This window comes from Eleutherodactylus coqui, chromosome 2 (assembly GCF_035609145.1).
Source record: "Eleutherodactylus coqui strain aEleCoq1 chromosome 2, aEleCoq1.hap1, whole genome shotgun sequence".
In the NCBI taxonomy this organism is placed as follows: domain Eukaryota; kingdom Metazoa; phylum Chordata; class Amphibia; order Anura; family Eleutherodactylidae; genus Eleutherodactylus; species Eleutherodactylus coqui.
In genome coordinates this window covers 44480013-44506626 of record NC_089838.1, presented here as the reverse complement: position 1 = coordinate 44506626, position 26614 = coordinate 44480013, and the positions used below count along the sequence as shown (strand labels likewise).

The window sequence follows — 26614 nt, the reverse complement described above, 5'->3', positions numbered from 1 at the left end:
TCTTTTGCTCTTTGGAGTGTGAGTGTGTGTGTGTGGTGTGGGGGTCTTACAATTGAGGCTTCAGCAGTTTGTAGGTTTTGTGTATTTTGATATTTGAACTACTTTTGGCCCTCCAACTCCTCTCTTTTGACTTGTATTGGGGGACTGTCATTGCTGGGACTCCAAGTTATATCTATGTGTTCTTTCTTCTTCTTCTCACCCCCTTGTTTTGGGGAAGGGGGGGGGGCTGTTGGTGTTGGAGCTCCCTCAGATATCTGTGGGCTCAGTCTTGCTCATTTCTATTTCTTTTGGGGGGGGGGGGGTTTGTCAGTATTGGGGCTCCCTTGGATATCTGTGGCCCCAGTCTTGGTCTACCTTCACTCTTTTTTAGGGGGCTATTGTTAAGGCTAGCTCAGATATCTGTGAGCCAGGTCTTGGTCTTCCTTCACTCTTGTTTTGGGAGGCAATCGGTGTTGGGGCTCTCTTGAATAGTTGTGAGCTTGGTCTTGCTCATCTTTCTTGGCTCCCTTGGATATTTGTAGGCTCAGCATTACTCATCCTTCTCTCGTTTGGGGGGGGGGGGACTGTCAGTGCTGGGGCTCCCTCGGACATCTGTGGGCTCAGTCTTACTCATCCTTCTCTCCTGTTTTGGGGGTCTCTCAGTGTTGAGGCTCCCTCAGATATCTGTGGGCTCAGTTTTGCTTATCATTCTCTCATTTTGGGGGGTGATCAGTGTTGGGGCTCCCTTGGATATTTGTGGGCTCAGCCATACTCATTCTTCTCTCTTGTTTGGAGGGGCTATTGGTGTTGGGGCTCTCTCGGATAGCTGTGAGCTCAGTCTTGCACATCCTTCTCTCGTCTTGGGGAGCTGTCAGTGTTGGGGCTGCCTTAGATATCTGTTGGTTCAGTCTTGCTCATTCATCTCTCTTGGGGGGCAACCAATATTGGGGCTCCTTCAGATATCAGTGGGCTCATTCTTGCTCATCTTTCTCTCGTTTGGAGGGGCTATTGGTGCTGGGGCTCTCTCTGATAGCTGTGGGCTCAGTCTTGCTCATCCAAATCTCTTATTTTGGGGGGCTTAGTGTTGGGGCTCCCTCAGATATCTATGGGCTCAGCCGTGCTCTCTCTGCTCTCGTTTGGAGGGGCTATTGGTGTTGGGGGGCTCTCTCTGATAGCTGTGAGCTCAGTCTTGCTCATCCGTCTGTTTTGTTTTGGGGGGCTGTCACTATTGGGGCCCCTTTGGATATCAGTGGACTCATTCTTGCTCATCCTTCTCTAATGTTTAGGGGGGGCTGTTGGTGCTCACTTCAGATATCTATGGGCTCGGTCTTGCTCATCCTTCTCTCTCTTTGGGGGCTGTTAGTTTTGAGTCTCCCTCGGATATAAGTGGGTTCAGTCTTGTTCATCTATCTCTCTGGTTTCAGGGGTCGGTCAGTGTTGGGGGGCTCTCAAATATCCGTGGCCTCCGTCTTGCTCATCCTTCTTTCGTTTCAGGGCTCCCTTGAATATCTGTGTGCGCAGTCTTGCTCATCCTTCTCTCTTGTTGGGGGGGGGGGGGGCTGTCGGTGTTGAGGCTCCCATAGATATATGTGGGCTCAGTTTTGCTCATCTATCCCTCATTTTGGGGGGCTATCAGTGTTGGGGATCCGTCTGATATCTGTGTGCTCAGTCTTGCTCATCCTTTTCTCTTGTTTGGGGGGTAGTCAGTGTTGAGGCTCCCTCAGATATATGTGGGCTCAGTCTTGCTCATCCTTCTCTCTTGTTTCAGGGGAATTTCAGTGTTGGGGCTTGCTCTCGCTTAAGGGGGCTGTCTGTATTGGGACTCCCTTGGATATCTGTGGGCTCTGTCTTGCTCATCTGAGGGGGACCAAATACCGAAAGCCCCCCCAAACAAGAGAGAAGGATGAGCTCACATATCTGAGGGAGCCACAACACTGAAAGCTCCCCGAAACAAGAGAAAAGGATGAGCAAGACTGAGCTCACAGATATCCGGGCGAACCCCAACACCAACCCTCCCCCCCAAGCGAGAGGAGGATGAGCAAGACTGAGCCCACAGATATCTGAGGGAGCTCAAATACTGACAGCCCCCCCAAGCAAAAGAGGATATCTATGGGCTCAGTCTTGCTCATCCTTCTCTCTTGTTTTGGGGGGCTTTCAGTGTTTGAGCTCCCTCAGATATCTATGGGCTTAGTTTTGCTCTCACTTTAGGAGTCTGTCTGTATTGGGGCTGCCTTGGATATCTGTGGGCTCATCTTGCTCGTCCTTCTCTCTTTGTGTGTGTGGGGGGGGGGGGGTGCTGTCAGTATTTGGGCTCCCTTGGATATCTGTGGGCTCAGTCTTGCTCCCCTTTTCTCTTAATTGGAGAGGGGGGGCTGTCCGTGTTGGGCTCCCTCGGATATCTGTGAGCTCAGTTTTGCTCATCCTTTTCTCTTGTTTGGGAGGTGGGGGAGATTGTCTGTGTTGGGGCTCCCTCGGATATCTGTGGGCTCAGTCTTGCTCATCCTTCTCTCTTGTTTGAGGGAGGGGGGCTGTTGGTGTTGGGGCTCCCTTGGATATCTGTGGGCTCAGTCTTGCTCATCCCTCTTTGGCCTTCGCCAGGCGCCTGCACTTTGCTGCTATGGAAACAGTAATTAAACTGATAAGAGTGGAAAAATGTCAGAATCTCTCAGCTCTGCAGCTGCACCGAGGAAGGGGGGAAGCAAATTGGTTCCCAGCTCCAGTGCTCAGTAAAAAGGGAGGGGGCGAGGGAGGGCTGAGGAGGGGGCTGCTCAGAGCTGGGGACCAAGATTAGCATTGGGGGCTGCAGGGGTCTCTGGGCCGCTGAACAGAGGAAAACAAGGCCTGTTCCAGAATGAGAGGGAAGACGAAGCTTTGTCTGCCCTCCCCTGGTGGATGAATGGCTGCCTGGACCGATGCTCTCAGCAGAGTCGCCTCACCCCAGAATAGGTAAGTGGCTATGGCTTCCACCTGCCGCTGCCTGTAGTGATGGGGGTTGTGTGCATGATGATGGGGTAGTAGTTGTGTGTCTGATACTTTGTGGGGTTGGCTGCTGGGACTGTGCGGATGAATGAAACAGAACAAGGAGATAATGGGGGCACTCAGGCGTGTGGGGGTCTCACAATCTGGGCAATTAAAAGCTCAGCAGAGTCTCAATGAGCCAGAATTATCATTCCTCTTAACCCCTAAAGTTCTGCGACTCCAGGCGCCACCTCATCGTCTCCAAATTTGCTGAGTCCCAAGAGCTAATAGAGAGACCCCTCACTCCTATCACTTCCTGATCTGGACAAATGGTAACATCTGAAAGCCATGGAGTCCCATCATCCGCACATGGCCGAGAAGGGGTCAGAATGCATCCCAGGATCAGTGACCTCCAACAATGTATAGTATGTCCCCTACAATGTATCACATGAACTGTATGTTACATCCACTATAATGAATGCTGTGGGACATACAATATATGTGACGTTTTGGTAAAATGTACAATACAACATATATGAAGATCAGTATAATATATGATACAATGTATAGGAAATCCAATATGGTATGGAATATATGGTGTATGTGACATCTGGTATAATGATGCAATGTATTCGATATGCAGTATGTTGTGTGAAACAGGACTATAGTAATCACACCTTACACTAGATCTCATACATCACAGTAAATGTTATATATATTATCCTGGACTGCACATGAATTGTATTTGACATTCGGGATAATGTATTATACAATGCATATGATATCCTGTACAATGCGTCATACAATGTGTGTAATGTTCTGTATGATACAATGTGACATCCAGTAAGGCGCATGATACAAGGTATGTAGCACCTTATATAAAGTGTGGCACAATGTGTGACGTTCACCATAATATGTGATATAATGTGTGTGATGCCTGGCACAGTATATGCGACGTCCTCTATAATGTATGTCATGTATATAATGTATATGACCTCCAGTGTAATGTGTGAAAATGTATGTAATGTGCAGATTGTGTGATACATTGTATGTGACATCCAGTATCATGTGTTATACGATGTATGTGACGTCTGTTATAATTTGTGATATGATGTATGTGACACGGAGTGAAATGTGTGAAAATGTATGGAATGTGCAATATATTGTGTGATACGACATATGTGACTTTCTGCATAATGTGTGATCTGATATAATGTATATGACTTCCAGTGTAATGTGATACAATGTATGTGACGTCAACTATTTTATGTAATAGGACGTACGTGACGTCCTGCATTATATGTGATATGATGTATGTGACATCCGTTATATTGTGTGATATGATATAATGTATATGACTTCCAGTGTAATTTGATACAATATATGTGACATCCAGTATAATGTATATGACTTTCAGTATAATGTGTGACAATATATGTAATGTGCAGTATATCATGTGATACGACATATGTGACTTTCTGCATAATGCGTGATATGATAGAACGTATATGACTTCCAGTGTAATGTGATACAATGTATGTGACGCCTGGTATCATGTGTGTAATGTACATGATATCCTGCACGTGATATGACGTATGTGACTTCCAGTATATTGTGTGATACAATGTATATGACTTCCAGTATAATGTGTGACAATGTATTTAATGTGCAGTATATTGTGTGATATAACATGTGACTTCCCGCATAGTGTGTGTGATTTGATGCATGTGACGTCCAGTATATTGAGTGATACAATGTATGTGACGTCCAGAACGATGTGTGATACAACGCATGGTATAATGTAACTGTCTCCCAATGTAATGTGATACAATGTATGTGATGTCCAGTATAATGCATGTAATGTCCTGTATAATGTGTTATACAATATGTAATATAATGTATATGACTTCCAGTGTAATGTGATGCAATGTATGTAATGTCCAGTAAAATTTTGTGATACAACATATGTGCCATTCAGTACAATGTGATGCAACGTGTAATATAATGTATGGATTCCAGTGCAATATGTGAAAATGGATGGCTCATCCAGCATGTATGATACAATATATGTGACATGCAGTATGATGTATGATACCATGCATGTAGTATCCTGTATAATGCATCATACAATGTGTGGAAGGTCCTATATGATACAATGTGACATCCAGTATAATGGTTGTGATGACTGGTATAATGCGTGGTGCTGTCCACCATAATGTGTGGGAGAGTGTGTGTGAGTGGCGCAGTATATTATATGATGAACGTGATCTCTCATATAATGTATGTGAAATCTTTGATGTGTGATGTATATAACATCCCGTATAATGTGTGATACGATATATGTGATGTCTGGTATAATGTGTGATACGATGTATGTTACGTATAGTATAATGTATTTGACGCCGAGTATAATATGTGATACAATGCACAATATAATGTATATGACGTCCAGTGTAATGTGTGACAATATATGTAATATGCAGTATACTGTATGATAAAATGTATGTGACATCTATTTATTGTGTGATACAATGTATGTGACAGCCAGTAGATACAATATATAACGTATATAATGTGATATGTATGTAATGTACTATATAATGTGTGATACAAAGTATGGTATAATGTATATGATTTCCAGTGTAATGTGACAATTTATGTGATGTATGATACCATGTGTGCGACGTCCAGTCTATTATATAATACAATGTATGTGAAGTCCAATATATTGTGTGATATAATGTATATGACGTCCAGTGTAATGTGTGACAATGCATGTAATGTGCAATATACTGTATGATACAATGTATGCAACGTCCAGTCTATTATGTGATACAATGTATGTGAAGTCCAGTATATTGTGATACAACGTACGATCTAATGTGACGTCCAGTGTAATGAGTGAAACAATGTATGTAATATGCAGTGTGATATAATGAATGATACGATGTATGTGACATCTAGTCTATTGTGCAATACAATATCTGAGACTTCCACAATTATATGAAACATCCTGTGTAATATGTGATGGTGTATGTAATATATTGTATAATGTGTGATACAAAGTATGATATAATGTATATGATTTCCAGTGTAACGTGTGACAATGTATGTCATGTGCAGTGTACTGTAAGATACAATGTATGTGATATCCAGTATAATGGTTGTGACGACTGGTATAATGCGTGATACGGGATATATAACACCTTGTATAAAGTGAGGTACAACTTGTGAATTTCAGATTAAAGTGCGGTGATATCCACTATAATGTGTGGTATAGTGTGTGATGCTTGGCGCCATATATCATATGATGAACGTGATATCTCATATAATGTATGTGAAATCTCTGATATGTGATTTATGTAGTCCTATATAATGTGTGATACAATGTGCCATCCGGTATAACGTGAGATACGGTATATGCGACATCCGGTGTAACGTGAGATATGGTATATGCGTCGTCCATTATAATGTGGGATACTGTATATGCGACGTCCGGTATAACGTGAGATATGATGTGTTATAACGTGGGTTACGATGCATCTGACGTCCAGTAGAGACAAGCTTTACACCGTCTGTAAATTCCAGGACGTTTCGTAATTAGACAGCACTTTTTTCAGTCTCCGTAATGTTTTTCTTTTGTGGGTTATTGTGACTCTAATTATCATTATTTTACAGGTTGCGGTAAATCTGCTAAAGCGTCCGTATTGCTGATCTGTGCAATATGTGGCTTATTTCTATGACTATTCACACATTTCCAAATTGTCCACAAAATATAATCGCTGTCCGCATTTATTATGGACCTGAAAAAAGAAACCCTAGGGCTGTCAAACCTTTGTGATTATGATGTGTGATACAAAGTATGTGACGTCCAGGATAACGTGTGGTATGATATGAGACTGTTTCAGGTGGCCATAGGCGCAGCTATGCTTGCTGGTACGGAGCATAGTTGCAACTGAACAAAGTTGTTTTGTTTTTGTTTTTTTTTGTTTTTTTTCTTACACCTTGCTGGTCATCCAAACTTCACGCCATAGAGCAGGAATTAAAAAAAAATTAACAGGAAGATAGATGCTGCTCGTTTTTTTTTTTTCTCCCCTGCATGTAGTTAGCACTATATGTAAGGTAAGCCCTATCTTTTCTTGCTTGTACAATTAATGGGCAACAATACCGCTAATGAAAGCAAAAAACATTGAAATCAGTGGATTCGTTGTGTCCCGGTTTGCGGCCGTGCTTAACAGAAACTGCCCTGAGTGTAATGCATGAGACCATGTATATGATGTTCATTGTACTATATGATAACAATCGCACCCCCAGAAGAGGTTGTTGTGTTGCTAGAGAACCCAGCATGTAGTTCCATCTCCATGTAAATGATGAGAGTTGTGATGTGATTAGATGAACGGTCTCATCATCGGAGGCCCTAAAAGTGGTTACCCCCCCCTTGGCCTATAAAAGGCTCTTGGAGGCTTCTTGTGTATAGTGACCTCTTCTTCTGTTTGTGTAGAGCTTGTTGGCCAGTGGTGCTCAGGAAAGATGTTGCAGTGCTTGAGGGGGTTCAAAGAAGGGCAACTAAATTAATAAATGGAACGAGGGGATTGGAATACCCAAAGAGGCTATCAAAATTAGGATTATTACCCTGGAAAAAAGACGACTAAGGGGCGATCAAATAACTATGTATAAATACATGAGGAGAATACAAGGATCTCTCCAATGATCTGTTTATACCCAGGACTGCGACGGTAACAAGAGGGCATCCGCTACATCTAGAAGAAAGCAGGTTTATCACTAACACAGAAGGGGGTTCTTTACTGTAAGAGCAGTGAGACTGTGGAACTGTCTGCCTGAGGACGTGGTGATGGAAAAATCCATAGTGGAGTTTAAGAGGGGACTAGATGTCTTTCTAGAGTGGAAGGATATTACAGGATATAAATTTTAGGTGACCAGCTGGTTGTTGGTCTGAGTCCTTCAGACAGGAAGAAACTATTAGAGGTTGATCCAGGGATTAGTCTGACTGCCATTAGGGAGTCGGGGAGGAATTTTTTTTCCCCGAAAGGGCTAATTGGCTTCTGCCTCTTTTTTTTTTTTTTTGCCTTCCTCTGGATCAACAAGGAGGTTGAAACACACTGAACTAGATGGACATTGTCTTCATTCGGCCTAACATACTATGTCGTAGTATGTTGCAGTGATGTCCTAAACGATGAAACTAGTTACTATGGAGGGGACCCGGGTTGTCTTCTGCAATGATTCCAGGTTTAGTTTGGGCAGTGACGACGGCCGTGTTCATGTATAGAGACCCTAGGTTGAGCGCCTCCATCCTGCCCCCTGCTGCTGTGATGGTCTGTGGGGCCATTGCATATGGCAGTCGGTTTCCCCCTAGTAGTGGTACGAGGGACAATGACAGTTCAGTGATATGTTCAGGACATCCTGCAGCCACATGTGATCCTCTCATGGCGGCTTCCAACTTTTGAGCAACAAAAAGAACAGTAGTGGCAAATTTTTAGGACTGGTCACGCCCCTTTTATTTCTAAGCCATGCCCTGTATCCCATAATGGTGCCCTTCAGTGACCCCCTCACAGTAATGGTGAGCAAATCTGGGATGGTTGGGACACAAGTATAAGTAGTGCGGTGTAGTATATGACCTCGTCGTCACATCCGCTCGAGGGGCAAGAAAAAAGGGAAATAAGATTTTAAATTAGAACAAAAAGAAAACCTTCTGTTCCACAAAGCTCCCTTCTTACAGAACACACAAATACGTGTATATTCGGTATCACTGCGTTCACCATAAAATTATCCTGTGTTAGGGTGACTAACCACTACATTTTTTTCGTACTGCTAAATTCGCAGCGTTTTTTTTTCTGCAGGGGTCTATGGGACTTGTAATGTTAAAATCGTGATCACGCAAAATCACAATGTCGCGGTAAATTGCAATTTTTGCACGATCGCGATTTTTAACATTACAAGTCCCATAGACCCCTGTAGAAAAAAAAATGCAGCGAATTTCGCAGTGAAAAAAAAAACTGTAGTGGGTAGTCACCCTTATATGGGGAATGGTGGAACAAACAGAACTGCTCTTCATCCCAGAAAACACACCAAAAAGGTAACCAAAATCACCTGGAGCCTAAAATGGTCCCAATGGAGACGGCACCTCGCCCCGCCCACAGCGGCCAATAATCATGTGACCATTGGCTGCTGCGGTGGGTGTCACTCGGTCAGCTGCACAGCGTGGTCTTCTGTATTAGACACAAAATGGAGGCCAAAATACGCAAGTGTCCCGTCTCCATGTGCAACGCCCGAAGTCTGGTTCAGGACACCCGCTGTCGGGCCGGGACGCACTTGTGCACGCTGTATTACAGATGGAGGCCATAATGCGCCAGAGTGTCACCAGCCGGATCGTCTCACAAGATTATGGTAAAACTACAACTCCCTGCATATCCTGTCAATTGCCATGGTCATGTGACTGTGATCTCATGGCAGCTCCTTCATCCGCTGTACCAGGCAACTGCACGGATAATACCGGGTATATAATACAGGGCGCTGTGTAGCAAGACCCGCTAACTGGCCAACGGACAGTATGGCTGCGAGGCACAATGTGTGATACAACGTATATTGCACCCAGCATAGTCATGCAGTATTACGTTCCCGCTGCGTCTCCAGGGTCCTGTCAGCGGTGAGATCCTCTTACGTTGCTCGCTCGATTATTTCACCTCTTGTCGTTCTTCTTGCAGGTATACAAATGCTTTCAGTTCAGCCGGACACGAAACCGAAAGGTTGTGCTGGCTGCAACCGCAAGATAAAGGACCGCTACCTGCTGAAGGCGCTGGATAAGTACTGGCACGAGGACTGCCTGAAATGTGCCTGCTGCGACTGCCGTCTGGGAGAAGTGGGGTCCACGCTATACACTAAAGCCAATCTCATCCTCTGCCGGAGGGACTACCTGAGGTAAGAGCCAGTATGATGTGTACTAGAGCACATGGGGGATCAATCCCATCATCCCCGACTCCAGCAGCTCACAATCTAATCCTCCCATCACACAATGCATCAGTCCCATCATCCCCGACCCCAGGAGATCACTGTCTAATCTCATCACACACAATGTATAACTCCCATCATCCCTCACCTTTAGAGCTCACAATCTAATCTCCCCACCCCAGGAGCTCACAATCTAATCCCCTTAATCACACAATGTATCACTCCCATCATCCCTGACCCTAGGAGCTCACAATCTAATCTCTGTAGCACTACCATCATCCCTGACCCCAGGAGCTCACAATCTAGTTTCCCATTACACAGTGTATTACTCTCATCATCTCTGACCCTAGGAGCTCACAATCTAATCTCCCCATCACACAGTGTATCACTCATCATCCCTATGGTGAGTGCTTCCAGTTCACCGCTACAGGTTTGTGCTGTATATGTTAGTGAATATCGCGGAGACTATGGATTCCGCAGTTCTCAATATCACATTTCAGGGAGGCAGATCTGTTGGAATCCGTTGTCGCAGTTGCTGAACCGGTTATTACGTGTTTGTTATGGAGCACGCAATGTTTGCGGTCAGTGACCTATACGTTTGGGTCCGCATCCGTTTCTGAGAGATGTAGTTCGTCCAAGATATCTCAGCCAGGGATTGGCATCAGCTGCTCATCCCGCTCGCAGCTTGTTCACGCCACGGGACTGTCTTCTGGTCGAATTGCAAGGAAGGAGATGCAAGTGTTGGCCTTGATTCTGGTTCCACTTCTTAATTTACTGCATCTGGCCCTAAATCTGGTTGAAGCTCTTTCTTCACCGGCTCTAGCCTTAATTCTGGTTCTAGTTTTTACTTCACTGCATCTGGCCCTGGTTTTGGGTCTAGCTCTTTCGTAACTGGTTCTAGCCTTGATTCTGGTTCCAGTTCTTACTTCACTGGATCTGACACTGATTCTGGTTCAAGTTCTTCACTACATCTAATCTTGACTCTGGTTCTAGCTGTTTCCTCACAAGTTCTGGCCCTGATTCCGGTTCTAGCGCTTTCTTCACAAGTTCTGGTTCTTGCATTGTACTTGTTTTGGTCCTGATTGTGGTTATAGTTTATCACAGTTTCTGCTCCTGTATCTGGTTTTTGCATTGTTCTGGTGCTGCTCCAGTTTAGTCCAGTTCCCCCAATATTGATCTCCCTCCAAGGACATCAATGATGGGCAGCAGAATGGTCTCATCCACTTGTCTTCCTGATGGTGGCTGTGATAAGATCCTGGAGGTGCTGAATCTACACACTGACACAGGTGAAGTTCCTGGCAACAATAAAGCTGCTGCTCACAAGATTATTGAGTCTACAGGACGGTTAAAAGAAGATGGCGATGGCAGTCAGATGATGGAGCTGATGGATCGTGGCAACGGCAGTCAGATAATGGAGCAGATGGATGATGGTGACAGACAACAACCTGACGCTCTGACCGTAGATCTCCCTAAGGCTGGGTTCAGATAAGGCGGATTTGCGGCAGAAATTCTGTGCGGAATTTCACTGCGGCAAATCTGCCTGCGGCTGCTAATCCCAGCATTAGTCAGCCATGTGGACGACATTGGTCAAAAATCTCGTCCACACGGGACGGCCAATCTGTTGTGCCAAGCTGGCATTAGCAGGCGCTGTGGCGCAGATTCCCCAGCCACAGCCTATTTTTTTTTTTTTTTTTTTTCTCCGTTGCGGCCACGGTCCTCTCTATGGGAGCGCCGGCCACAATGAAAAAGCATGCAGCCAAGTCTCTCCAAAACCTGCGGCTAAGTGTTGTGGGTTTTGAAGCTGCGCTCTACCGGCAGGAATATCGCGGTTTTTCGCTGTGGCAAAACCGTGAGCTTTCTGGTGGGATTCCACCCTGTGTGAACCCAGCGTAAGGGTTGTCCTATACAGACCTGTTAATGGTTAGAAGGGGGGGAGCGTGGGTAGGAGAGGCCGGGGCCTCATAACAACACTATGAATGTTAGTGAGCATGAACAAGTACACCAGCCTCATGTACACGTTAAAGTAAGGACACACTTCCCTGCATAGTTTCTCAAAAAAAAAAACCCTACAAATTAGGCTGCAAATATTATGATTTCAAATTACCAATGTACTGTCACTGAACAAGATCCATGATACCAAAACCAACATAACCAATAGTAGCTCTATATGGGTGCCAAATAATCCTGCAACACTAGATCATATTACCACCACATCTAATACCATCATACAGTTACTGAATACAGACCACTGCAAAGTTTAGTATTACCAGTAACACTAATGACCCCAGACCGTGACCACATAACACCACCATGCGGTTATTGAAAAAACTACTGTACAAAGACCTATATTACCATACAATGACCAGACATCAGTAGATTCCAGTTCTACAACATACAGTAGTTCCTCTGCAGACCATAAATGATTACAGTACAGTTACAGTTACCTCCATTAATTATAAGTGACTTTCCCTCTGACTAGAGACCTTCACTTTCCCTTTTCTTTTCAATCCAGCTCAGACTGGCATGACTTCTCTTGACCACAACTTGTCTCTGCAGAATTTGACCTAGACATGTTGGCTCTTTGCTTTTTCAGCACCCTCTCTACCTTTCTCACATCTGCACACAATCTTCTCATTGATGGTGCCCTAGATAGTAATGGTAACTGTGGCTCCCCACACAGTAATGGTATCCCTCCACTTGTGCCCCTTACAGACTCCAATAAGTATAGGCCCTGCATCAAATGCTGCATCTCATCTGGATGCGTCACCTGCAGATCTCACACAAATGCAAACAAACGGTGTAAAAACAATACAAATAATCAAAACACCGGTTACCCATCCTGACCAGGACAAACCTGGCCATGTGCCTAGTTGACCCTATTTGGGACAAGGGAATAACACAGAAAACCAAATAGAAATGCAACCAAGTGCCATACTTAGCTCTGACATGCAACAGGGAGATCTAGGACCCAACTCTGACTGCTAGCCCAGTCAGAGGAAGGCTTCTAGCACATGAGCGCATATCAGCCGGTGTTTTCACGGCCGGCAGATATGCGCTGTGATCTGATGCAATGGATTCCAATGCATCAGATCACATGGGCGTATTGGTGAGACGTAAAAACGCCTGTCCAAGCCAATATAGCGACGGGCGTTTTTACGTCAGAGCCAAAACCTAGTTCTGGAACTATGTTTTGGCCGAAATACATCCAGCCTCTGCACGGCCTCCTATGGGAGCCCATGGCAGCGGTCATAGGTGGGAGGGAGTTTAGCAGCGTGGCTGCCCTCCCTCTGTCCCCCCACCACCACCACCCGTGCAGGCTTACCTGTCTTCCTCCCCATTCGTTCTGTGCAATTGGAGGGGGTGGGGCAGGGGCGGAGCTAAGCTAGCCGATATGCGCTCGTGTGAAAGAAGCCGAAGATTGAAGATTCAACAGGCAAATACTCACAGGTGAGACTAAGAATGTCTCACCTAATGCCATTCCCGTCAGAGCCAGAAGATGGAGAAACACCTACGAAACCTGTACCAGACTATCAGAAAGGCAGTGATCCCAGAACTGACAACAGCTGCTTTTAGTCTCTCCTCACACAGTTAAAGTGCCCCCTTTATGCCCCCACACGGTAATAACGGCGCTTTTTATGCACCCACTCAGTATTTTTGACACCTTTGCTATAAAATAAAGTATACTCACCTCTTTTGCAAACTGCCACTTTGCGATCCCTTGCAGCTGATCATGTACCAAGTAAGCATACTGAGACCAGAGATTGGCTGCAGAAGTCATGTGCTAAGACTTTACATAGCCAACTGTGAGAAGGCAAGGGAGGGTGGAGTAGTGGGTAACTGTGGGGATGACGCAAGGAATGAGAGAGGTCAGTATACTCTTGTTTTTTTTTATTTTGCATTTCTCCACTTTTTATAGTAACCGCAGTCTTTGCCCCAGGCTCAGCACCCAAGGCCCTTTTGAGACACAAAGCCATGCCATCTGCTATGGAGGTAGTTGTGTCAGTTACAGGCTGCAGGAAGTTGAGGGGATGCAATTTTCTTCTAATAGATGACAAAAAGGCAACAGAGAGAGGGGACTCCATCTCCCACCTCTCCTGCTCACCCTGCTTAAGCCTCTCTCTGCACTACCACCCTATTCTGTCTGAGTAACTCACTGTACTTCTCCTGTATGAGCTGATCTCTGTACTGCCCACCTACCTCTCCTGCCCATCCTATCTGAGCCACTCTCTGCACTCCCCCACCCACCTCTCCTGCCCATCCTGCCTGAGCTGCTGTTTACACTCACCTTTGTCTCCTGACTGAGCAGCTCTCTGCACTCCCTCTCTATTCTGTCTGAGCTACACTCTATACTTTTCCTATTGAGCTGATCTCTGTACTTTCTTCTCACCTCTCCTGCCCATCCTGCCTGAGATGCTCTTTACACTCACCCACGTAGCCTGCCTGAGCAACTCTCTTCACTTCCCACCCACCCATCATGCCAAGCCTGCCTGATCTGCTCTTTACACTCACCCACGTCTCCTGCCCATCCTGCCTGAGCAGTTCTCTGCACTCCCTACTTATTTGTTCTGAGCTACTCTCTGTACTTCTCCTGTATGAGGTGATCTCTGTACTGCCCACTCACCTCTCCTGCCCATCCTGCCTGAGCGGCTCTTTACACTCACCCAGAATGGTATTTAACAAGGAGAAATGCAAAGTCCTACATCTGGGCAAGAAAAATGAAAAAAGCACATACAGAATGGGATGAATTGGGCTAAGCAGTAGCACATGTGAAAAAGACTTGGGTATACCAATAGATCATAGACTGAACATGAGTCAACAATGTGATGCAGCAGCCAAAAAGGCAAACACAATTCTGTGATGTATTAAGAGAAGCATAGAGTCTAGTTCACGCAAGGTAGTTATCCCCGTCTACTCTTCCTTAGTCAGACCTTATCTGGAATACTGTGTCCAGTTCTGGGCACCCCACTTTTAAAAAAAGAATAGACAAACTGGAGCAAGTTCAGAGAAGAGTTACCAGGATGGTGAGCAGTCTGCAAATCATGTCCTATGAAGAACGGTTAAAGGATCTGGGAATGTTTAGCTTGCAAAAAAGAAGGCTGAGAGGAGACTTAATAGCGGTCTACAAATATCTGAAGGGCTGTCACACTGCAAAGGGATCAGCCCTATTCTCATTTGCACAAGGAAAGACTAGAAGCAATGGGATGAAACTGAAATGGGAGGGGACAGAAATTAGATATTAGAAATACTTTCTGACAGTGCGGGTATTCAATAAGTGGAACAGGTTACCACGGGAGGTGGGGAGTTTTCCTTCAATGGAAGTGTTCAAATAAACGCTGGACAAATATCTGTCTGGGATGATTTAGTAAATCCTGCACTTAGGAGGGGGTTGGACCCGATGACCCTGGAGGTCCCTTCCAACTCTACCATTCTATGATTCTACCTACCTCTCCTGCCCATCCTACCTGAGCTGCTCTTTACATTCACCCACTCACCTCTCCTGCCCATCCGGCCTGAGCTGCTCTTTACACTCACCTACCCATCTCTCCTCCCTATCCAGCCTAAGCTGCTCTTTACATTCACCCACCTCTTCTGCTCAAGCTGTTCTTTACATTCACCCACCCACCTCTCCTGCCCATCCTGTCTGAGCCGCACTCTACACTCACCCACCAACCTAACCAGCCCATCCTGCCTGAGCTGCTCTTTACATTTACCCACCCACCTCTCCTGCCCATCCTGCCTGAGCTGCTCTTTACACTTCCCCACCCTCCACTCTTGCCCATCCTTCCTGAGCCGCTCTCTGCACACTCTCACCCGCCACTGCTGTCTGCCCTGCCTGAGCTGCTGTTTAGACTTCCTCCATATCCTGTCCATCACAGCAGAGCTGCTGCCTGCATTGCATTGTCAAGCTTTGAGTGCTGTAGCTTGCTGCAGTACATACAGAAGAGGGAGGGGCAGGCAGGAAGGATCTCCAGACACCCACATCCTGCGCCTGCATCCTCCTACCTGACTGCACCTGGGGCTAGTGCCCTGCTGTCCATTTCAGCTCCACCCATGCAATAGAAGGGAGGAGATAAACAAGGAAGTGGATGGTAGAAGATAATGACTGGAGTAGAAACCAGGAGATGGGAGGATCTGATAGAATAAGATGATGGGAGAACGAGGAATGACAAATCGCACTCATGAGAAGTAGTACACTATAACTGGTAGGAAATCACTGCCACGCTTTAGTACAGATTAACTATTCCATTTTACTCTTCAAAAGCTATGTGGTGGGCGGAGCTTCGGGAACATCCACCTCTGAGGTTCTCCTTCCCAGCCATAGGGAGGGTCACAGAAACCTTCTGACTGGTTAGCTGGCTTCTGGGAAAACCATCCTTGGTGCTTGGTGCACCAGGGCAGTTAATTTTACTGATCGGCCAGTAAGCTGTTCACGCTATCAGCTTGTGCAGACGGCTAACAGCACACTGACACCGTCGTCTACTCCATCCCGCTACAAATTATGTGTGTTTTAGGGTGGGTGGGGGGATTTCTACATGTAGTGGTCTGTTATCCCTTTCCCACCCTACGCTGTAATAGTAGCATGTCATAGTTCTATTGCAGTGTAATGATGAAGCTGTGCTGTTAGCATCACTTGTGGGTGCCTGCTGACTTCCCACTCCAGCGGCTAGGATGAGAGATATCTGGGCTGTGTAGCTACTTAGATGCTGTCCACTGCATCTAGGTGGTTAGATAGATAACACATAGTTCTACATCGTCCACAGTATAAGAGAAAAGTAAGTGACCCCTTTGTAATGTAACTACTAGCACACATACAGCTGTATCGTTCATCATCCACAGTGAACCCTCTGTCACTGACCTCTCCAAGAGCTAATTGTTTAAGATGTTTTCATTAAGGAGATGAGATGGCAGTGCAAGTATCATAGGTGCTTTACCCATTATATAAAGTCACACAAAGCCTGGTTACTGACAGATCTGTTCTTTTCACATAGATATAGTCCACCAGCAGCAACAACTTAACCCTTCCTGGGGTCAGGCTGATATATGCCAAGCCGAGTCGGAACCAAAAAGGTTCCAAGTACAAGTCCATATAAGATAATGACCGGCAGAATAAACGGATATGCAAGGATACAAAAAACTCCTTTATTGCCCCATTACACAGAAAGCGACGTTTTGGCCTACCTCATGCTAAGCACACATAGGCCGAAACGTTGCTATCTGTGTAATGGGGCAATAAAGGAGTTTTTGTATCCTTGCATATCCGTTTATGCTGCCGGTCATTATCTTATATAGATCTGTTCTTTTCAGTTATTAGTCAGTGTGATCTATGTCTTGATGTAAGCAACTTCCAGAAGACATGTTATAGTGATACACAGAGCTGGAAAAGGCTACAAAAGCTGAAGACCTGGGTGTCCATCAATCCCCGGTTATATCTACAGATGGAGGACATTCAGGATTTTTTTACTCTCCACAGGACCTCCTGTTATATTACTCCAAGAGCACAACGGGGGTTGAAGGAACCCAAGAGGAACAGCAGAGGACCTCCAACACTATGATTAGAGGCAGTAGTATACTGCAATCACTGTGGGGCCAAAGGGGTAGAAATACTTTTAGTTGAATGGCCCCAGCCTGGCAGACCACCCCTCCACTGTCCCATTGGGAAAAAAAGATAACTGCAGACCAACAGCTAAACATCATTCTAGTGTGAAACCTGGTGGAGGGGTTGGAGCTCTCTGCTCCTCAGGGCCTGGATGGCTTGTCATCAATGAGGGGACAATGATTTCTAAGGTGGATCAGAACAGGAAGATGGAAGAGTGGTCCATGATATGAAGCTGAAGAAGCCCTGAGTGACCCAAAGCACACAATCACTTATAGAATGTTGGAAGACAATATGTGATCTGGAATAACCAAGTGAAGAGTACTGACCTTAACCCCATGGAAAAAATGCTCCCTGAGGAGGGCTGTGCACACAAGGCATCCCAGAAATATTTATTAAATGGAACACATTCACAGGGAGAAGGGGTCCAAAATTCATCCTCCAAGCTCTTTCACACGAGCGTTATGTCAGCCACCATTTTCACGGCCGGCCGATATACGCTACGATCTGATGCGTGAACAGTCGCACCAATTTAAAGTTTGTGCGCCCATTCAGACAGCATGGGTCCCGGCGCATATACGCCAAGGCCGCCATGCCGTTGCCCCTTCCCTCCCCTTCGTCAGCTCACCTCCTCTGTCCTCCCCCCTCCGGCTGTTTGCAATGCGAGAGAGCAGGGTGGGGGTGGAGCTAAGCTCCCGACTTCCTCCCACTCCTTGTCCGCAGCCAGCAATGGGATTGGGTGGCGCTTAGCTCCGTCCCTGTCCCACCCCCTCCCATTGCAAACAGCCAGAGTGGAGGAGAGAAGGGGGAAGGAGTTTAGCAGTCATGCTGCTAAACTACCTCCCACCTCCCTTCTCCAACTGCTGTCATTGGCTCCCATAGGAGTCAACGTCTTCCGGCCGGAAAGTTAGTTCCAGGACTATTTTTTCGGCCTGATGTGAAAGTGCCAGGCGCTATATTGGCCAGCCGGGCGCTTTTACGCCACGGGAATACGGCCATGTGATCTGATGCATTGGAATCCAATGAAAATGGCGGACTATATACACTCGTGTGAAAGAGCCCTCAGTGTTGTACAAACCATTGACAGAAAATGTTAGGTAGACGTGATTGCTGCTAACGAGGCATCTACTGGTTATTACATTCAAAAGTTCACTTGCTTTCCTCCTGCACTGTGGATGGTGGGGGGTACAGCTGTGTGTTATTGGTTACATTACATAGGGGGTCAATTACTTTCCTCCTGCACTATGGATGATGGGTGGTACAATTGTGTGTTACATTTGTTTCTATAATTGGGACCATATTGTTTCTATAATTGGGAGCATATTGTATTAGTAATCAATGCAGAAATCCAGGGAATTCCAAGTGGTTCACTTACTTTTTTTTGCAATTGTATGCACCTCCAAATGGTGAAGTGTATTAAATACAATCGGCCACCCCTCATACTGCCACAGGGAAAAATAAGTTATGACTTTCAAAATACAAAGGCAAAAATGGGAAAAGATTTGTGGCCTCACTAAGGGGTTAAATGCTGCTTTTTTCGGCTCTGTACTCCTTCAGGCTGATGAGGTTGCAGCTTGGGAGGATTCTGGACTGATCCGTAAATGCGGCATCGGTGGCTTGCAGACATGTAGGTGCTCTATAGATGGAGCGTAAGCTTCATGTGTATTGTGAGCGCAGTAGTTCACCGCACGCATCGGAACGCGACAGGCTGAGATTCACCCACATGGAGCTGTTGACTAATAATGGTCGGCGCGGATGTCTCATGACCAGCCTCACCACGTCTGCTCTCTGGCCTGCCTTTGCCTCCTGTCTCATCTCTTGATCTCTGCTCCGGGCAGTGAAGAGTAGAACAAATGGCGCGTTTTCCAGTTAATTAGATGAGATTTCCACATCCGCGCCCTCCGTCTGAGCGCTGACAGTTCAGTAAAATGTTCCCGTGTAAGGTCCCCCCTCCGAGGGAAAGGGGCAATAATTCATCATTAGGGCTTCAGAGTCCAGGTGCAGATGAAAACTGATGGAGCCTCCAGCGAGGCAGAGAGAAGGCGCCGCAGCAGAAAATCGTATGTGAAGCGCAATTCCCCGGGTACAAGAGAGAATAATTAAGACAATGTTGCTTCACGAGTCCTGTAATGATTAAAAATCACATATGCAGAATGTATGGATCCGGAGAAGGCTGCGGCCGCAGAGTTCCTGGCAGCCGCGCGCCGCACCTGACAAGCGCCGGCCCTCGTCCAAGGACTTTGTTTAGGTGCAACAAATCATTTGTCTGTTATTAACCCAGAGCTTGTAATTATGCAGATTGCCAACGATTTTCCTGGGCCTGGATGTGAGATTGAGGTGTGCTGTGAGCGCTGGTGGCGGCTGGGGCCTGGCCGTGCATTACTGAGCGCGGCCCATTCATCATGCTGACTGATGGCCGTGTGAGCAGGTCTCGGGTCCCAGTGGTTAATGTAGTGGGTAATTAACTGTCATTTGCCTAGTAATAGGCTGATGATCAATGGTTTGTGTGGAAACAAATTCTAATCAGGGAGCTGATGAATGTCTCCTGCCGCTGCAGCCGCTCAAATTGGCCGCCGTCTGAGGGAGCTACGACGTGCGGACTCTCCAAGTGACACGTTTGCCGGGGAAATTCTCACATTTGTCCAATTCTCTTGTCTCCTGCAGGAAGGGGAAAGTTTGTAAAAATAAATAAATAAATAAAAAAATAAGTAAAATTCTCTGCACTCGTGGCTTGTGAGCTCAGGCCTGGGGTAGTGTGTGTCATGTGACTGTGCGAGCGGCTCTGTTCCTTCTCCCTGTAGGTGCGCATCCTGACGCCGCTTCTTACCTTTTGATAAGCATCCATCACTGCGCTCTGCTGGTGCCGCTCGAGCGGCACGTAACACGTCGTTCTGCCAGCAGCCACGTTCATATATTTACATCTTCTCCTGCTGTATAGAATTAGTGTATGGCCTCGTTTTACTCTAATGCTTTATCCGAATGTGGTAAATAAACCTATCCCATACATGACCCATATAGATACTTAATCCCACACACAGCCAGTATAGATACTAAATCCATGCCATACACGGGCCCATATAAATACTAATTCAATTCCCCACACAGCCCATATAGATACTACATCCATCCCACACAGTCCGTATAGATACTAAATCCACCCCCAAAATGGACTGTATAGATACTAAATCCATCCCATATACTGCCCATATGCACACTACATACATCTTATACACTGCCTTACTAGACCCTATATACATCCTATACACTGCCAATATATTATCCCTAACCCTATGTGCATTCCATAAACTGTCCAAATAGACCCTACGTACGTCCCATACACTGCCCATATAGACTGTACATGTGTCCTAGTAACTGCCCATATAGACCCCACATATGTCCCATACTCTGCCCAATTAGACCCTACATACATCCTATACACTGCCCAAATAGACACCACATATACCCCAAATACTGCCCAACTAGATCCTACATACATCCTATACACTGCCCATATAGACCTATGTGAATCCTATATACTGCCCACATAGACTCCATATATTGCCCAACTAGTCTCAACATACATCCCATACACTGGACACACAGACGCTTCGTACAACCCATATACTGCCTATGTAGACTGTAAGTGCATCCCATACACTACATATATAGACCATATATACATTCCCTTACACTGCCCATATAGGCTCTCCATATGCCATATGTACCGCCCCAACTAGACCCTACATATATCTTATGCACCACCCATATAGACCCTATATGTATATCATACTCTACCCATATAGACACTATATGTGACCCATATACCACCCATATAGACTTTACATACATCCCATGCACTGCCCATATAGACCATATGTGCATCCAACACACTGCTTTTATAGACCTTACATGCATCCCATACTGTCCATATACACCCTACATTGATCCCATAAACTTGCCATATACAGTCTACACTGTCCATATAGACCATATGTGCATCACATATATTACCGATATAGACCCTAGATGTACCCCATACACTGCCCATATAGACCCTTCATACATCCCATACAGTGTCCATATAAACCCTATATGCATCCCATATACTGCCTATATAGACCGTATATACCTCTTACATGGCCCACATAGACCCCTACATACATCTTATATACTGTCCATATAGTCACTACATATTCCATATGTACTGCCCCAACTAGACCCTATATGTATCCCATACATTGTGCATATAGGCCCCGTATGTATCCTATACACTACGCATACAGACCATACATACATCCCATACACCGCCCATATAGACACTAAATACATGCCATAGACTCTACATACACCACATACACTGTCCATATACACCCTACATGCATCCCATGCACTGCCTATATATACCTTCCATATATCCCATACTCTACCCATATACACCCCCTACACTGCCCATATAGAACCCATAAACATCCCATACACTATCCATGTAGAGCATATGTGCATCCCATACACTGCTTATATAGACCCTACATACATCCCATACACTGCCCATATACACCCTAAATAAATCATATACCCTCCCCATATATACCCTATATGCATCCCATACACTGTCCATATACACCCTATATACATCCCTTACACTACCTTACTAGACCTTATATAATCCCATACAGTGCCAAAATAGACCATACGTGCATCCCATACACTGCTTATATAGCCCCTATATACAGTACATCCCATAAACTGCCCATATACACCCTACATACATCCCATGCACTGTACTACTAAACAGGGTATGACCCACTAAATATTTGTCAATGCTCCGAGTCTGATTGTGAACCTTTTGTGCAGGTTGTTCGGCGTGACGGGGAATTGCGCGGCATGCAGTAAGCTGATCCCTGCCTTCGAGATGGTGATGCGTGCAAAGGACAACGTCTACCACCTGGACTGCTTCGCCTGCCAACTGTGTAATCAGAGGTGGGTGGAGTCTCTTATTAGGACACGCCTCCATGGACAGTAGAGATTCCCCTATAGCCAGGTCAGGTGCCCCATGATTGCACTGACTAAGTACCCATTTACACGGATGTACATGTGTGTGCTGTCCATGTATCTCACAGATTGCACATGGACGTCCAATGTGAGCTGTGCCTGAGAATCGCAATTTGGATCCAGTCTCACCTATTACTAACTGTTATCAGCCATGACAAGCCGGGAGAGGTGACTGTAGGACAGCTGAGTACAGTCTATTACTAAATGTTATCAGCCATATCAGGCCAGGGGAGGTGACTGTAGGACAAGTGAGTACAGTCTATTAAGGCCCATTGAGACCCAACGATTCTCACTCAAAATTTGCTCCAAGCCGTCCTTTGAGCGAGAATCGTTGGGTCTAAAAGCTCGGACATCGTGCAGTTTTCGTGCACGATTCGTTCCTCGTTTAATTCTAGTTTTCTTCAATTGAGCGATGAACTCTTATCAGTGGTGCAGGCTGTTATCACAGTCGGCAGCACTGATGAGATTCTTTTCAGCTCGCATCCCGCTGGTAGTTCACAGCGGGACGCGAGCTGTAATCGCGGAGAACAATACAGCTGTTTGCCTATTCAAAACAGCTGTATTGTTCACCGAGCGATAGCCCGCTCCGCCTGCATAGTTCTTAAGTAGCTACTTGGCTACTATGCAAAGATGATCGCTCAAAACTGTCACTCAAACTGTTATTTAAGTGACTTTTGAGCGATCATCTGTCAGTGTAAATGGGGTCTTACTCTCTGTTATTAGCCATGTCAGGTTAGAGGCTGACTGATTAAATATTCTGTTGCTGCAGGACATCGTAGTCTCCGCTGGTAAGAGGCTTGGCTCCTATAGGGAAAATCTTAGCAGTCCCACGTGAGTGCCTGACGGGGCCCGGGGCCCCTCTGCCACATCAGCCAGTCTGGGACTATTCCCCTCTGGCCCTCGGCTCTCTTCCTCCCATATTCATGTGTGCAGTCTGTCATTCTGCTGTCCCCCATTATCCAAGGCAGTGCTCGCAGTTGGGGGTCAGCTTCCGCGCTGGATGTAGTAGCAGTGAGGTGCGCCCCCTGCTGGATATGATTAAGGCTTAATTCTGCTTTCCTCTCTCTCCTTTAGGTTTTGTGTGGGAGACAAGTTTTTCCTAAAGAACAACATGATTCTGTGCCAGACGGACTATGAGGAGGGTTTGATGAAGGAGGGCTATGTGGCGCAGGTGCGCTGAGCAGACAGCACGGACTGGTGTACATAACGCCTGGGACTTCTTGTAGGGGACGAATGGTGGGCCAGAGCGAAGCTGTATGTAGTCATGTAACTCGTCCCCTGCAGACCCTGTACAGACCGCGGATCATCATCATCATTCCTGGAGACCCTCCCCTTTCTTTTTGCTTGCACCGGTTCGTCGGTTTTGCTCGGCATGAGACTGTACATAATGTATTGTACGACACAAATGGAATACAGTTTTATTGTGTTGCCATTTGTGTTTGTCGCTTCCTTTGTAATTGTTGCATTTAGTACAATCAGTGTTTACACAATGTAAGATTTCTGCGTTCTGTATCTGGCCCCATTTTACACGAGCTGGAACTTTCTACAGAAGAGAATTAAAAAGCAGAACCTGTTGATATATAAATGGCGTGCGCCGTCCACGTCTGTCTTTCTTTACAAGTGGGGGAGCTAATGTTGGGGAGTCGGGGGGGCTGATGCACCTTAATCACACCGATGGGTCGAGAACGTAGAGAAACCACCCAGGGGGAGAAGGTCAAGAAGACGCAAAGATGGCCGCAGCGTGGAGGGAACAGCCGAAGTATGCAGAACACAGAAGTCAGAAACATACAGGGAGATAAGAAGCAGCACCAAGCTGGTATAGGGGGAGGAGAGCTAAAAACTGAGTGGAGAAGTAGTAGAGGATGGGAGAGGCACAGAGGAGATGTAGTTGGGTAAGTAATAGTCTTATTCTAGTAACCTATCAAATATTATCAGCCTCTCACATAGTGACTGTGCCCTTAAATAGTGATGCCCTCATTATTACCTCCTCATACCCCCAGTATCAGCTCCTTATATGGAAATACCCCCCATATGAGCTCCTTAAATAGTAATACCCCTAGTATCAGCCCCTTATATAGCGATACCTCCAGTATTAGCCCTTTATATATCGATACCTCCAGTATCAGCCCCTTATATAATGATATCCCTAGTATGAGCCCCTATATAGTGATTAGTGTATGGAGACTACTGCTCAGTATAACAATTTAGGATCAGAGACTATAAAACACTATAGGGAACTATAGATGCCGATCCCCTATAGCTATATTGATCTATACTTACCGATCACTAATCACTATACTAATCTATACTCTCCAGTCACTTATCACTACACTGATCCATAGTCATCGATCGCTTATCACTACAATAATCTATACCTACCCATGACTTATCACGTTACTGATACAAAGTCATATTTCCCTTATTGCTAAACATACCTAAAGTCACCAATCATTTATCACTATACTGATCCCTAGTATTAGTTCATTTATCACTATAACAATCTATAGTCACCACACACTTATCACTAAACTGATCTATAGTGACTGATCACATCACTATAATGATCTGTAGTCACCAATCAATTTTCACTATGCTGATCCATAGTCCTATTTCACTTATTGCTATACGGACCTATTGTCACCAATCACTTATCACTATACTAATCTATACTCGCCAATAACTTCTCACTATACTGACCCAAAGTCATCATTCACTTATCACTATAATGATCTATACTCATCGATCACTTTACTGATCCATAGTCATATTTCACTTATTGCTATACATATCTATAGTCACCAATCACTTATCACTATACTGACCCAAAGTTACCAATCATTTATCACTATACTGATCCATAGTCCAAGTTCATTTATGACTATGAGCTGCATTCCCACGAACGTATATCGGCTCGGTCTTCACGCCGAGCCGATATACGTTGTCCTCATGTGCAGGGGGGGGGGGGGAGGATGGAAGAGCCAGGAGCAGGAACTGAGCTCCCGCCCCTCTCTGCCTCCTCTCCACCCCTCTGCACTATTTGCAATGAAAGGAGGCGGGGCGGGGGCGGGGCTAAGTTTCGAGAATTAGCCCCTGTCCCGCCTCTCCCCATTGCAAATAGTGCAGAGGGGCGGAGAGATGGCAGAGAGGGGGCGGGAGCTCAGTTCCTGCTCCTGGCTCTTCCATCCCCCCCTCCCCCTGCAGATGAGGAGGACGTATATCGGCTCGGCGTGAAAACCGAGCCGATATACGTTCGTGGGAATGCAGCCCTCTGATCTATAGTGACCAATCGCTTATTACTATACTGATCTGTAGTCACAAATCACTTATCACTATACTAATCCATATTGACTAATCATTTAGAACTATATCGATCTATATTCATCAATCACTTATCACTATACCGATCCATAGTCACCGATCACTTATCACTATAATGATCCATATTCACTGATCATTTATCACTATACTAATCTATAGTCACCAATCACTTATCACTATACTGATCTGTAGTCAATAATCCCTTATTACTATAATGATCTTTAGTCCCCAATAAAGCCTGGTTTAGACACAATGATTATTGCTCAAAAGATGGCTTTTAAGCGATAATCGTTGTGTGCTTTTACAGGGCAAGGTGATTGCTCAAACGTTGAGTGATCACTTTGCTCTCAAAGCGGGGTATGCAGAAGACAGTGGGGGGGGGGCACTTGTCTTTTGCATCCAGCTGTTCTCTGCTCGTAGCGCTCAGCTGTTATACAGCTGAGCGCTCCGAGTGGGGTATGCAGAACACAACTGGACCGCTGTGTTCTTCATACCCCGGCTGTTAACGGAGCGCTTAGCTGGTATACAGCTGTGCGCTCCATGCGGGGTATGCAGAACACAGCTGGACCGCTGTGTTCTTCATACCCCGGCTGTTAACGGAGCGCTTAGCTGGTATACAGCTGTGCGCTCCATGCGGGGTATGCAGAACACAGCTGGACCGCTGTGTTCTTCATACCCCGGCTGTTAACGGAGCGCTTAGCTGGTATACAGCTGTGCGCTCCATGCGGGGTATGCAGAACACAGCTG

General features: G+C 45.8%; 1 protein-coding gene across 3 annotated transcripts in view; it reads left to right on the top strand.

The window, feature by feature from the left end:
- The window catches only part of LMO3 (LIM domain only 3), a 64417-nt gene extending 40280 nt beyond the window's left edge, over positions 1–24137 (top strand). For 2 of the 3 annotated variants that reach the window (XM_066589741.1, XM_066589739.1), the window contains exons 2-4: positions 9660–9873; positions 22352–22477; positions 23624–24137. In XM_066589741.1, the coding sequence (XP_066445838.1) occupies positions 9660–9873; positions 22352–22477; positions 23624–23729 (446 nt within the window). In that variant the 3' untranslated portion in view covers positions 23730–24137. Of the gene's footprint in view, positions 1–2770; positions 2926–9659; positions 9874–22351; positions 22478–23623 lie in introns of those variants that run through there. The other variant, XM_066589740.1, reaches the window with a different exon arrangement.
- Positions 24138–26614: the final 2477 nt, after the last annotated feature.